This window comes from Equus asinus, chromosome 7, assembly GCF_041296235.1.
Source record: "Equus asinus isolate D_3611 breed Donkey chromosome 7, EquAss-T2T_v2, whole genome shotgun sequence".
NCBI classification, from domain to species: Eukaryota; Metazoa; Chordata; class Mammalia; order Perissodactyla; family Equidae; genus Equus; species Equus asinus.
In genome coordinates, this window is record NC_091796.1 from 14,073,882 (window position 1) to 14,088,829 (window position 14,948).

Here is a 14,948-nt window from a genome sequence, read left to right on the forward strand (position 1 = left end):
AAATAATACCTTGTTTTCTTTTTTTTTTTTTAATAGGCATTTGACCCAGACGTTCATTCAATGAATCTGGAGGTGGTGTGCTAAAGGACAGGGTGACAAAGAAATGTCATGATTCTGAAGAGCAAACGATTTCTTTCTTTCTCATATTGAAACAAAATTTAGACTGCTGCCACGCAAAATGGTCCCTGTCTGTATCAATTCTTCTTCTCATTGTCAGCGTGTTAACATGGCAAGATGAATCCTTCCCACTGACCTTAAAAAAGCAGGGAAAATCAGGGACTGGCTGCAAGGAGACTGGGAGGTAACAGGGGGACTTCTGTAAAGGTACAGCCTTTAGGGGAAGGCAATGGATTCCTGTTCTCCGTGTACTGCTGCGACACCTCAGCAGTATCTCTCTAGACTGAGAATTTGAAGTATTTTCCTGGTTATACAGAATAATTACTAAGGAAATCAACAGGTTTGACAAGCCCTTTTAGAACACTAAATAGAAAATGTAAGCTTTTTAACTATTTGGGTTTGAAGGCGGTCTTAAAGACTGTTGAACATCCAACAGAAGAAAGGGGCTTATTTTAGGGGTTATTTCTGGGTAGGTGTAGCTCATAGAACGAGAGAAAGTTTGATTTTAAATTAATTCTCGCTGATGTTTAGAAAAGCACCTACATGCATTTCGTATGAGACAATGATTGCAGGCCCACAATTATTTCTGTGGGTGATAGGAAGTATAGGAATAAAACAATAAACATTTTTTCCTCATAAATATGTCATATTCATGAAGGTGACGTTTAGCCTGGTTAAGAAATCAGAAGTTCATTTACTGGGATACCAACAGCACTGAGCAATGGGAGGTGGCAAGAGAGAGGTATATATGCAGGATCTCATCATTCACCACACACAGGCTTGCAGGCTCCCTGCCCACCTCTGCTTCCTCCAGGAGCACAGGTAAGTGCTTCCAGCTGCTCCAGCTTAACAGCATGAATCATTTTTGAAAATAATAACAATGATGTCTTTAATATCATGCATGTATTCACTCTGCATAATTGTATTTTACTTTTTCTGCCAGGGCAAAATTGAAACACATTGTTCATCTGATTTGTCCTTTAGCTAATGTACTTACTTCTGATGAAGCAAATGCTCCCTTAGGAGCATGTGCATGGAGGGGAGGGTGTCTGGCACCCATGGAGCCTCAAAGGAGAAAGAAGAGAGGTGGCTCATGGGAGCTGGCTGGATGTGATCTGCATGGATCACGGTCTTGTTATAAAACATTTTCTACCCACGCCTAGGACAGCCAGTGATGAAGGAAAGACAACGAAGTTATTAATTTTTAACAAAAGTCTTTAAATAGTAATTTTGATAATCTTCTAATGATGAAATTTATACATGTACATTGAAAAAGGCTTGAAAAGTAAAAAACATGAAAAAGTTTAGCTGCCAGAATCCCACAACCCCAATATAAGTCATTTCTTCTAAGAAAATTACATTACAGACTAACCTTCTCTTCATTAAATTCATTATCCAATGAACCTGATGCTTCTGCAGGAGTTCCAGATCACACCAAGGCCGCCATGAATTCACTCAGTGAAGCAAACACCCACTTCGCACTTGATCTGTTCCAACAGTTCAAAAAATCAAAGAAGGACAACATCTTCTATTCCCCTCTCAGCATCACATCAGCATTAGCCATGACGTACTTAGGGGCCCAAGGAAACACTGCGCTCCAAATGGGAAAGGTAGGTGTCAGCTGCCTTTATGTTCACCTATTTAGACTGATTGTTGGCTTGGGTGCCGATGCTCACAGATCTGGTTGTCCCCAGGGGTAGCACAAGAGGCTGGGCAAGCATTCCCATGACCTGGTGAGCACTTGGCTGTGGGGGGCATGTGCCCTCTCCCAGTGCTCTGCCCTCTCTGCTTCCCTGTGCCTAGATTTCCTTTGGGAGCTGGGATCAGCTCCTACAATTGCCCAGCAAGCAGAGGCTTGAATGCCACAGCACCTGCAAAAATGATGCACTGACTTAAATCCATGGGAAACATCTTCACATGATTCCTCAGCCCTGAATGAATGATGAATCAGGATTCTTTGAAGTGGCTGGTGATCAACCAACTCAGCTGTAGCTTTTCGAGGAGCAAATGCTTACACTGAAGTTTCCTTTCTTCTTTTTACTTTGCTTCTTTATTGTTCTTTTTATTTTGGATCGGTTTGGAAGTTTCTTCTGTTTCTTAGTTTGGGTCCATTTCTGTTTTTTTCTTCCTTCCTTCCTTTCTTTCTTTCTTTAAAATTTCCGAAGTTGGACAGACCTTTTCAGTAAAATTTTCTTGTCCCACTTCCTTTCTCTTCCAGGTCCTTCACTTTAATGACGTCACAGACAACACGAGAGAAAGCCCTACAACAGCTCAGGTGAGTCACAGAGCACTTGGATCTAGAAGGAGAAACATATCCAGGAGGTTCAGAGTTCAAACTGGGGATCTCAGGGAAAAGTCTATTTTTAGCGGAAATTTTGGGCTAAATACACAGGACAAGCAGAGTCGTTTCTCATCTCATATTACATGCTTATTTATTTCCTATTTTTCTTTCTCGAGAGGAGATCAGCATTTGCTTAAGAGCATGGGGTCTGGAACTGAAAGACTAGCTTCAAATTCCTGCCCTGCTGTTCACAAACAGGAAAGGCGAGCAGGCACAACCACTCTGAGACACACAGACCTCATGCCAGTAACCTAGCAGTAATAAAAGATCTGCCTCAATTCGTGCAAATACATGCAAACATTACGACCATGCCTGGATTACAGGAAGCCCTGATAGATGTTATGTGTCATTATTATAAAATACAATAATTATAGTAATCCAAATAATGATAAATTAATATAACTTCAAATAACTCATAGATGAGATTAATAGGAATAAGCATACATCCAAGGATATTTTGGAAAATACGTGTATGAACTATATAGGTTATAGACTTAATAGTCCAAAAATGTTAGCTAGCAGGCAGAAGGTTCCGCATTCAGACAGCCTAGGTTCAAATATTGTTTCTACTACCTTGTGTCTCTTTGGAGAGGTTATTTAATTCTCTGAGCTTTCTTGTTTTCATCTGAATTCGACTAAAGACATGGAGATATTGATGTAAAGCCTTAGCAGGCACATGCTTTTTCTATACTTGGAGTATAACCATCATGAGGAGCAGACATACATAACAGTCAACAGGTCTCACCTGAGAATACCACCTAGGAGTATACAAGGCTTCATGCCATAAGATCATTGAAACACACGAATTCAATATTCTCATACCATTGATTGCAGTCAAAATGAAAATGGCTCTAGCCCTTAACACACTTAAGTTTAGCTGGCAAGCTTGACCTAACCATTTGTACCAATCGGAAGACAACCCAGTGGTGAGATGGTGTTGCATCTGCAGTTCAAAAGAGAAAAGACCAGAATATTTAGAGAAGAAACAATGAATTTTCTGGAAGAGATTGAATGTAAAACTTTTAAAGAATATTTGAGAGAAAGTACACCAATATCAAGGAATAGTGACAAACGTCATCTGTGGGGTTACCAAATTTAGGTATGGATCTAACAGAGTTACGTGGAGTTAATATTTACATTGACAGAGAATGCAATGAGCTCACTTTTTGATGTTGATGTTTGAAGGTTGAAAAGTTGGGAAATGTGCATCACCAATTTCAACAGCTTCTAACTGAATTAAAGAAACCCACTGATGCCTATGAGCTGAGTATTGCCAACAGGCTCTATGGAGAAAAGAAGTTTCAGTTTCATCAGGTAAAAGTTTCACTGGCCTGCCACACCTTTAATCTGCATCCTAGGTCCTCTGTCTCCAGTGACCAAAGGGAGGAGAGTGAGCAGATGAGCCTGGCTGACCCCCATGGGGAGCATTTACCAAGGTTGCAAGACTCCCTTGCCATAACTACACCCCATGGAGTGTCCTGGAGCCTGGAAATCCTCCAAGAAAGTGTGGGTTTAGGGATTACTTTGTGAGGATAGAGCAGGGACAGTAGCAGGGTAAACTGTGAAATATCCCTAACAATATCACTCTATTCAGTCACACAGTGTGAATCATGGTAGGCAATGACCAAGGAAACGTATGGTTGATGGGATGTTGATGGAATGGGCCGACTTGATTCATCTCTGGGGAAGTACTGGACGATATTGATTGCTCATAATGGAAGATATAAGCAAAGGCGAGAGAACCTTAAGAGTTCATATTAATGGAGAGGAGTCCCAGGAGCACACCATCTCCTTTGGAGCAACAAGCTTTGCCGTTTGCAACCCACAACCTCTTCTGCTCCTGCCTTTGTCAGATGGTATTGCCCTTAAGAGATGTCATTCTTATGCCAGCCTTTGCATCCTTTTCACATTACCCACAAGAGAGCTGTATAAAAACAGGCATCATCAAGAAAATGTAGATTTCTTCAGAGTCTGGATTCCTATGCTATACTTTGTTAAGATTGAAAATAACCGACTCGGGAATACACAGTTATAATAAATAACTCAATTCCTCCTTTCTTCCTTCCCATGTCAAAGGAATACATGGATAATGTTAAGAAATTTTACCTCGCCAGTGTGGAATCTGCTGATTTTATAACTGCTGCAGAAGAAAGTCGCAAGAAGATTAATTCCTGGGTGGAAAGCCAAACAAATGGTAGAGTATGAGTGATCATCCATAAAAGAACACAGAGAGTCCCCGCTCTGCTTGAACCCTGTGCTGGACACTGCATTGGGTGTCAAGAGAGAGAGCTGAGATGAGGTTGCAGAGAGGGTGGAGGAGGGCACTGCAGATGGTATAATGTTCCAGGTCAATGCAGAGAGAAGCAAGAAGAACTCAGGAGGAGTCACAGGACCAGCTTTGTGAAAACATAGCTGGGAATCTGTGTTTGCTCGTGGCCGTGGATGACAAGATCTTTGTGGACCCCAAGTCTCTGCTCAGACCCCATCTTGAGTTCACATCCTTTACTTTAAATCAGAGCCTAAACTTCTATATATGGTTCCATAAGGGAAACGTCAGAAATGATTCCCATGTCCTTTGTTAATTGGCAAACAAGCAACGCTCCTGTAAACTCCCCTCCTCACCACCTGCAGCTGGAGCTGCCTGCCCACTTCTCCAGCCCCCCATTCTGCAGGGACTTTCCCAGCTGTCTTCCCCATCCAGGGCAGAGAGCTTGACACACTCTCATTCTGTGAACCCCTATCATACCTCCCACCCGCATTATAGGCCAAACTTACAGCTATTCAAAGTGGAGAATGAAAAGGAAGACACCCCAGGGAGTGGGGTCTGAAGGCACAGGGCATGTGTTTCAGATAATAGAGTTCATGCCCTTTTTCCCAAAGAAAAACCAAGGGCTTCTTCCTCTGAGTAGTGAGCCTAAATTTAAAAAAAAGATAAAAGGACAAAGGGAGTACGGAGTGATGACTGTAGGTTTGGAAGAACTGACAGAGGGAGGGAGGGAGGGAGGGAACGGATTTGTTCACACAGTAGCTGAAATCCGTTTATCAATATTCAGTGTGAGAGGACTGAAGTCACCCACAGACAGAGACTCTGAACACATGTCTAGTGAAAAGAATGGCCACCCATCAGGGGTAAGTCCATCAGGCTGGTGCCAAGAGGAAAGCTGCAGCTCGTGAACTATTAGTGACAGTCTGTAGAGTGGTGACTCATGTGAATAGTGAATGATCAGTAGTAACTTTCAAAGCATCTTTCAGACAAACCACTTGTACTTTTATGATGGAATTTTGTTTTCCTTTTTGTTGCAGGAAAAATCAAGGATCTGCTTCCCCGTGACTCTCTTGATTTTGCCATTCTGGTTCTGGTGAATGCAGTCTATTTCAAAGGGCAGTGGGATAAGAAATTTGATAAAGAATCTACTGTGGAGGAAAAATTTTGGCTGAACAAGGTATCGTGTATAATTTTTTATGATAATAATATAGTTAGTTACCTATGGAATGTTCACTTTAAACTCATATCTGATAGAATGTACAACTGCAGGTTGCAATGAAATTTACATGGCTGTATTTTCCTGTTTCATTTTTTTGACTTTATTTAGTCAGGAATACTTGAAGAAACTCTTCCTATAATTCAAAGATTTCCCAGATCATCTCTTAGAAAGAGGATGTGTTTGGCATCTCAACAGTATTATGTTTGTTTGACTTACACCTCACTTGGCATTTCTTTCCCACATTAATTACTGCAGGATACCAGCAAATCTGTGCAGATGATGAAACAAATTGGTTCCTTTAATTTCACTGAAGTCCAGGACATGCAAGCCAAGATCCTGGAAATACCATACAAAGGCAAAGATCTAAGCATGATGTTGATGCTGCCAAATGAAGTGGATGGTCTGCAGAAGGTAACAGCTTCTACCTCCAATTCTTCATACTATTGCCCAATTTCCTAGTAGCACTCTGCTTGTATGGGCTGTTCATTGAAGCGGTGCTCACAGATTGTTGGTGATGTCTAACAGAGCTCAGGAATAGACTACTCTTCTTCTCTGCATGCAGTCTAAAGGAGAATTGTTAAGGAGAACCTGGCATCATACTGCATTCCATAGAACAAATATCTTAAGTATCACAGTGTGATATGGAAGAATATATAGAAAATCTTAATATCAGAGGTCTCATTAATATTCTGATGAAAATATGAAATGTCAGTTCAGAATATACCTAGTCACACACCTATAATATTTTGCAACCAGAAGAACCTCTGATATAGTCCAGTGTATTCATTTGAAGACAAGGAAACTAAGACTCAGATGAATGTCACACATGGAAAATATATACAAGTTCACTCATAAACAAAACCAAGCAAATTAAAACAACACTGGGCACCATTTTGCATATTAAATCACATTGGTTTGGGGACAGTGGACAAATAGATTGACCTTGATGCCTACTTTTCAGTTTAGAAGTACTCTGTCCCTAGGAGCTCAAAAGTCATTCAGCGCCTCATTTCTGCAAGTAAAAAAAAAAGAAATTTTCCTCTTAGCACTGTTATAATGGTTGAAGTTAACATGAAAAACAACAATAACAATATCTGGAATATTAAGAACATCCCAAAAATAGCCATTTGCAATTACTATAATAGTTTATGATGATGCTGAAGTTGCAGTGAACTTTGAGTGCACTCAAAATATATGTTGTGGTAAGCCTAGAAATTGGAGATCGTCAGGGAAAGTAACATGGCAATGTATGTGAAGGACCATTACAGTATTCATCCTGTAGCTCAGCCATTGTTGTCAATGACATCCCAGTCCTGGGATTTGATCCTAAACTAACTAATGTAAACAAGGCAACAGCCTTTGGACAGAAGTGGCTCAAAATAATGAAAAATTCTAAACAAAGAACAATGCTGCATCTTTGTGTTACCAATACTTTAGCTTAGTGACTGACACACCGTACATGTTTAAAAAATATCAAGGAAAGACATATACACGAACGTCACTTTAATGGTAGCATTATGCAATAATTTAAACTTGATTAGAGAAATATATATCTGTATGGTGAAAGTTTACAAATAGGCCAAGCAAGAAAAATGAATAAAAATAGGTGGTATGGTATAATTGCAGTATGTAAAAAACTGTGTACAGAAGGACATTAACAAGAATAGATTATTAAAAAATGAAACATGAAGTGGGCTGGCAGCTTAAGAAATGGGGACATATAGTTCATCTTTTACAAAATATTTTTATTTAAAGTTTCTTTTTTGTTTTATATATATGTTTCATATATATTATATGTGTATATTGCAGAAGCTACCATTTATTTTACAGGTATAATATAGAAGATTCACTTTATTATTATTATATATCTATGTAACTTCTGTACTTACATTTACTGTTAAAATAAAGGTTTCCACATGATTCAGTCCAATGTTAAGGTATGTTCAATGTCCACTGAGAATCACTTCATTGTTCCTTTTGTCCATTGTTACAGCTTGAAGATAAACTCACCACTGAGAAACTAATAGAGTGGACAAGCTCACAGAATATGAGGGAGAGGCTCCTGGATTTATATTTACCTCGGTTCAAAGTGGAAGACAGCTATGACCTCAAGGACACGCTGATGTCCATGGGGATAGTGGACGCCTTCAGTGAATGGGATGCCAACTTCTTGGGCATGGCAAAGAGCCGGGATCTCCTGGTGACAAAAGTTGCACACAAGTCCTTCTTGGAGGTGAATGAGGAGGGCACAGAGGCCACAGCTGCTACAGGCGTCGTAGTTAGTGGTAGAACATCAGCACTAATTTATGGAAGTTTCCACTGTGATCACCCTTTCCTGTTCTTCATCAAGCACAATAACACCAACAGCATCCTCTTCATGGGCAGAGTCTCTTCTCCTTAGATGCAATTAGGCTGCTACTACTTTAAGGGGAAGTTCACATTTATTCTAATATGTTGATAGCTAGAAATAACAGGTTCTCTTTAATTCTTTGTCCTTTCCAATCTCATAGTCATCACTAAGAGCATAATGGTTGAAATAGCATGACTGACTATCTCTCTCTTTCTACAAACACCTGTAAACCTACTTTATTTCCTCATGATGATTCCCTTTGGACAAAATGTTCAAGATAAGATGATGGGATATTTCAATACTATATCTTCTCCTAATTTGGAAATAGCATATCTCCAATTTCAAAATCATTTCTACTAATAAAACTTATTATGCTAGCACCCACATTTATTAAAGTATAGGTGTTATTTGTGAACTTAAATATCTAAATTTTTTGGTTTTATGAAACACATGATCATAAAACAGTGACTTAATCATATTATTTGTTGCTCTTCCCTTTTCTTTTTCTTTTTAACAAAGTGCAAGTAGCCCACCCCAAATAGGAAAGATAATTCATGAATATATTATCACATACAAAAAGAAAACTCAGCAGCTGGCTCAGTGGCATAGCAGTTAAGTTCGTACACTTCACTTCAGTGGCCCAGGGTTCGCTGGTTGAGATCCTGGGTACGGACGTTCACACCATTTATCAAGCCATGCTGTGGCAGGCGTCTCATGTATAAAATAGAAGAAGATTGGAACAGATATTAGCTCAGGGCCAATCTTCCTCAGCCAAAAGAGGAGGACTGGTGGCAGATGTTAGCTCAGGGCTAATCTTCCTCAACAAAAAGAAAAGCAAAGAAAAGAAAATTCCAAATACGAAAAGGAATGATTAGGTTGAAGTGTAGGCTGCTACCAGAACATGAAAGGCTTTGTTGCACACGTTAAGAACATTCAATTTTATCCTAAAATAAATGGAAAGCCATTACAGTTTTTGTTCATTTCTTGTCCAAAGAAGAGAGTGAGATCATCATACCTGCATCTTTAAAATGTATCTCTGGTTATTAATATGTAAATGGATGAGAAGGAGCAAGATTGTGGATACTGTGAAATTAATTAGCAAACCATTAGAGTGTCAGGAGTGGAGACTGAGAGAAACAGATTCCTGTGAGAATTGTTTAGGAAGGAAAAATCCACAGAATTCTGGCAACACATTATATATGACAGAAATGAGAGACAGAAGCCAAGAATGATGCCTATAGTTTCAAGCATGCCTAACCAACCAGTTGGTTGGGAGAAGATTTTGTTTTGGAGAGATGATCAGATCCCAGGTTTAGGTTTGCGTTTGTTGAATTTTAATCTCTTTTGAGACATCCAAATGGAGTTGTCTAGTAATCACATGAATATATGAATCTAGCGCAAACGCAGGATATGATCTGAAGCTCTAAACTTGTGATGCTCAACACAAAAGTTTCAGAGTTAATGAGTAAATAACTTTTTAAAAGGTGACTAAAGGCAAAAATGAGATCCTAGGGAGAGAGTATAAGGTGATAAGAAAGGAGGGCCTAAAACTGACCTTGAAGTCCTGGGTACGGACGTTCAAACCATTTATCAAACCATGCTGTGGCAGGCGTCTCATTTATAAAATAGAAGAAGATTGGAACAGATATTAGCTCAGGGCCAATTTTCCTCAGCCAAAGTATTGATTGAAGCACATCAATATATAAAGGCTGGGAATTGACAATTTTTATTTTCTGGAACACAGATTTTTTAGGGGACTGTATTCATTCCAAATCCTTCCCAGTCAATACGGAATCCCAGCTGATTACACAAACCAAGGATTTTGGAGGACTTGAGATAGCTCTAAATTTTCTTCAGCAGAATCCAGCTGCCCGAGAACAGAGCAGAGGAAGATGTTTCACCGTTAAGAGTGAGACTTGGTCAAGGGAACTGACAGACTGGCAAGAGAGTGGGTAACATGAGTAAACCATGCAGTGAACAGGCTACGAAGGGAAGGCAAGGCAGGAGGCGGGTACCTTGATAAACTGAGAGGCAGTGGAGTAGTTAACAAGGCTGAAGAACAGAAATGATGGCAATGAGTTTGTGAGAACGATCAGAGGTTCAGAAGTTTGATCCAGGACCTGGGATTTTGAAGTGTATCTTAAAATAGAAAATTGTAGGTAATAAATAAGCTCAGAGTGTGGCTATGAGTGTGAATTAATTTCCAATGATTCAATGAAGTTGACACTGGTGTAGAGATTTGGGGGTTTGAAGAACTGATGGTTAGAATGCCTTTAGACCATAATTTTCAACTACTAGTTATTTTAGTTGGGTTTTCAAAAGGAACTTTATAAAAGCAAACAAGTTAAGACAAAGACTCACAGGAATTTGAGTCATATCAGGTAGAGGAGATGGTTGACATCCCGCTCTGACACCTGAAAACTTCCCATATATTCCAGGCAAGTCAGAGAACCAACTATCCCTGCACTGTGGCCACATGTAAGTGAAATTGAAGAGAAATTCAAATCTAGGATCTTGTTTTTTGAAACAATAGATTATAATTCATTGAATAAAACAGAACACGAGTCCATACTGATGTAAAATAACTAAATGACTGAATGAAAAGTTTTAAAAGGAATGGATATTTATGTACTTTCAAAGTCCCTCCCCACAAAATATTTCAGACCTATTAGAGTGGCCAAAATTAAAATTGATAAACTGGCCATATTAACTGCTGAAGAGATTGTGGAGCAAGGAGAAATCTGATACACTACCGGTGGGACTATGAAGGATGCAACCACTAGGGAAATCACTTTGGTAATTTCTTATAAAATTAAACCTTTGCTTACCATATTATTCAGCAATGCCTGTCCTTCATATTTACTCAAGAGAATTGAAAATACGTGTGTCCAGAAGGACTTGTATACAAAAATTCGTAGTAGGTTTATTCACAATGGCCAACATTGGAAATAACTCATATTTGCATCAGCAGGTGAATGGATAGAGAAACAGTGGAATAGGACTGAGTGATAAAAAGGAAGAAACTACTGAATCCTGCAGCAACATGGAGAAACCTCTCAAACACTTCTCTGTGCAAAAGAAGCTGGACAGAAAGAGCACGGATTATATAGTTCCACATACAGGAGGTTCAACCTGTGGTGACAGCAAGCTGATTAGTGCTCTCCTGGGTCTGGAGTTTGGGAAGACATGGATTATAACAGAGTCCAAGGGAAATTTCTGGTTGAGACGAATGCTCTACAACTTGATTGAGTGGTAGTTACACAGCTGCTTACATTTTTCAAAAATCATTGACATGTACACTTAAAATGTGTGAATTTTGTTCTATATAAATTATACCTCAATAAAGAGGGTGGGGATGGAGGAAGGGGAGGAAGAGGAAGCAAACTGGACAAATCACACATAGTTACTTTGCCTCTGGAAATATTTGAGCAAAAAAAGCTTCTTAATTAAATACGTTTGTAAGAACAACTTCGTTTTGGTCAACTTCTAGCCAATCTTCAATTTATTCACATACGTTTAAATACATTGAATAATACACCAAATCCTTGTAATATGGAGCAAGAAGCATCACGAAACCACACGTTAAAAAATAAAGTTTTGTGAGTTGTGATCTACCAAGTTGTCTTTACTGATCAAGGGTTTGAAAATGACTATATTTAAAATTTAGTTTGAGATTTGAAAGAGTTTAACAAGAAATTCATGTCCAGATATTTTTCCATTAATTGTCATTGGATAAGGTATGGTATTTAAACCTATCTTTATATCAGTTTTTTGATACAATTCTCAATAGTCAAAGATGAAAGCCAAACCACTTATGTCATATAAGTGGAAGGATAGATGCCTTCTTTCCTTAGGAAACAATATCATCCTCTTCTGGGGAAAGCTCTCAGTGGATACTCTCTTGGCTCCATCTGGCTCTGTCAGAATCATTTGCATTGTATACCTACATCACACACAGGTGGCCAGCAACTATATGACGAGTGAATGATTGAGTCATTCTCTGTAAGTGACACAGGGGCTATCATTTGTTTTATAAGAATTCATTTGCATTTGTATTACACAAGACATCAAAAACATGCATAAAATACATAATTGGCTTCACTGTATGTGGTTTAATTTAGGTCATTCAAAGAACATTTATTCTGCATCTTCTACGTGCAATGCTGGATTAGGCAGTGGGTTCTCAGAAACAGGGTGACGAAAAAGGATAAATAAACCAAGCATCCTGAAGACCAGAAGAGGGGAACTGAATTCAGAACACAAGCAGGCCAGAACTTGGAAAAATGTCCTAATGTTCATGGTCAAGGCAGACTTCAACATCTGGAACAAGAGTAGCAGTATGGATGCAATATATACAAGGAAGTGCCTGAGATCAGTCAGAAAACAGCTGAGCTGGTAGGCAATCAGAAAAGTAGAAATCCACAAAACTTGAGGATACCATAAAAGAAGCCAACTCAGAAATCTTGCTAGACATTTGAAACAGACCAGAACTCACAGAGGGTCCTGCCCAACTAGGAGGCTGTGTGTATATGTGTGTGTGTGTGTGTGTGTGTGTGTGTGTGTGTGTGTGTGTGTGTGTGTGTGATTCTGCAGAGGATAAAGCTATCTCAGGACATAGGAACCCAGGGCCAAGCCCTTCCCTTCTAGAATCTTAACATCTAAGACTATCCTGTCTCTGTTGCTGATAATTATCTGCCCGGATGTATGGAAACCAGAAACACTCATAATCCAAAATATTGCCCCAAATAATTCATGTTTCACTTGAGACTAAGAATGCAAATGCTTCCTCCCCAGGAAGAACTTTTTTACCTATATTTTTTGTCTAACACTAATTTTAAGAAAAACAAAAGCAGCCATTTTTTTAGTATGCTCTGAGTTAAACATTGATCAGACTAAAGTGAAGTTCAAGGTTAGATAAACTGCACATGACAGGTGGAGCGATGTCTGCATTTTCACCTCCTGGAAGTGATGTTCATGTCCATTCCCAGGGGGGCACATCAATGACCTCAAAGGCCATGCCAAAGCAGCTATTGCACAGGATCCTAGCATCTCTCTACTTCTGCCACTGGGGATCTCTGCATCCCAACACCCAAGATCCATGCATCCCAACAGCCCTGATTCCTTAATCTCCAGAGCAAATCCCCGATTACACAAATGGTGATGCTGGGGAGGTCAAGCTCTCCATCTCAAGGCCCCATCTTCCTAATGCACATCTGCAGAAATACAGAGAGTGAGATAAGTACTCAGAGGTCCTGGGACCTTCTGTTGACCCCCAGAGGGGGACATTGAGGGGAAGTTTGTACATATGTCAAGTTTAAAAACACTTATTCTGCTGACACCTCCTGCAGTGACAGACTTAGGGTGCAGCAATAAGTGCAGACTGCCTCACAAATATAGCATCATAAGTGATTATTTTCAAACCCCAGAAGATTGGTGTGCACAAGCTTAGGAGCCAGAACTTTTGAACACCTTTGATGGGCTTAATGCACACATTGGTGTACAACTTCCTTGAGCACTCAGTCCAAATACTGACACGAGACATAAATCAAAGAGGGAGAAAAATGCCTCTCTGACCTGGAATCCACCAACATTTTAGAACTGATAAAATGACAGCTTAGATTCTAATATGGTGGCTAAGGACAGAATGGCCACGATTTGGTTTCCAAGCAAAGTTAGAGAATGATGCTGTTGATAACGATAACGATGATGATGACGATGATATTGATAGTGGTGGTGGTGGTGGTGGTGGTGATATGATAGTGATGGCAAAGAAAACAACAGATAACCTCTTGGATACATACCTTGTTCCGATTCTTTAATAACCACATACTCTATTTATCCTCACATAGCTCAGTAAAGAAGTAACTCTTATAAAACCCACTTTTAAAATGAAGAAACCATAGGGCCAGCCCACTGATGTAGTGTTTAAGTTGGCATGCTCCGCTTTGGTGGCCTGGGTCTTGCAGGTTCAGATCCCAGGTGAGGACACAGCACTGCTCGTCAAGCCACACTGTGGTGCCATCCCACATAAAACAGAGGAAGATTGGGACAGATGTTAGCTCAGTAACAGTCTTCCTCAAGCAAAAAGAGGAAGATTGACAACAGAGGTCCGCTCAGGACAAATCTTCCTAACAAAAAAACAAAAACAGAAACCAAGACTCAGAAAGATGAACTACTCAAAACCATATATCTATTCCCAAAGCCCAGATTGATATTCAGTTTGTCAAACTCTAAAGTTGGCACACAGGAGGAGGCTTTAGACATGGAAATGAACAAAATTGGTTTTTCTTGCTTACGTTTTGGACTGTAATTCCCTCTTTATTTCTGAATCAATTATTTTCCATTATAATTAGATAGTGGATCATTTCATAGGGAGTAGCCACCAATAGAATGTTAGAAGTGATAGTAGAGATCGTTTATACAATTCTGTGCTCATTTAAGCAGCAATAAAACAAAATTCCCAAAAAATTAAGTATCATCTTTTCAATCACAGTTAGGTCAAGGCAGAGCTGGGATAGAAACTCCAGCTTCCTGACTCCAGGCCTGCTGTTCTTCACTTTGCTTCCTTCCCTCCACCAGGTTGATGAATTTAATGTTGCATGTGATGCTGCCCACTCAGGCAATGATCTGTCATCCTCAGAAAGCTCTGACTGCA

The 14,948-nt window shown here is 39.6% G+C and overlaps 1 protein-coding gene across 2 annotated transcripts in view; it reads left to right on the forward strand.

The window, feature by feature from the left end:
- Positions 1-11,394, forward strand: part of LOC106832871 (serpin B4-like) — a 68,261-nt gene extending 56,867 nt beyond the window's left edge. The window contains exons 1-9 of one of the 2 annotated variants that reach the window (XM_070512895.1): positions 807-939; positions 1,537-1,727; positions 2,336-2,392; positions 3,644-3,772; positions 4,535-4,652; positions 5,762-5,901; positions 6,199-6,354; positions 7,937-8,176; positions 11,265-11,394. In XM_070512895.1, coding sequence (XP_070368996.1) covers positions 1,563-1,727; positions 2,336-2,392; positions 3,644-3,772; positions 4,535-4,652; positions 5,762-5,901; positions 6,199-6,354; positions 7,937-8,176; positions 11,265-11,276 — 1,017 coding nt within the window. In that variant the 5' untranslated portion in view covers positions 807-939; positions 1,537-1,562 and the 3' untranslated portion in view covers positions 11,277-11,394. Of the gene's footprint in view, positions 1-36; positions 940-1,536; positions 1,728-2,335; positions 2,393-3,643; positions 3,773-4,534; positions 4,653-5,761; positions 5,902-6,198; positions 6,355-7,936; positions 9,262-11,264 lie in introns of those variants that run through there. The other variant, XM_014843785.3, reaches the window with a different exon arrangement.
- Positions 11,395-14,948: the final 3,554 nt, after the last annotated feature.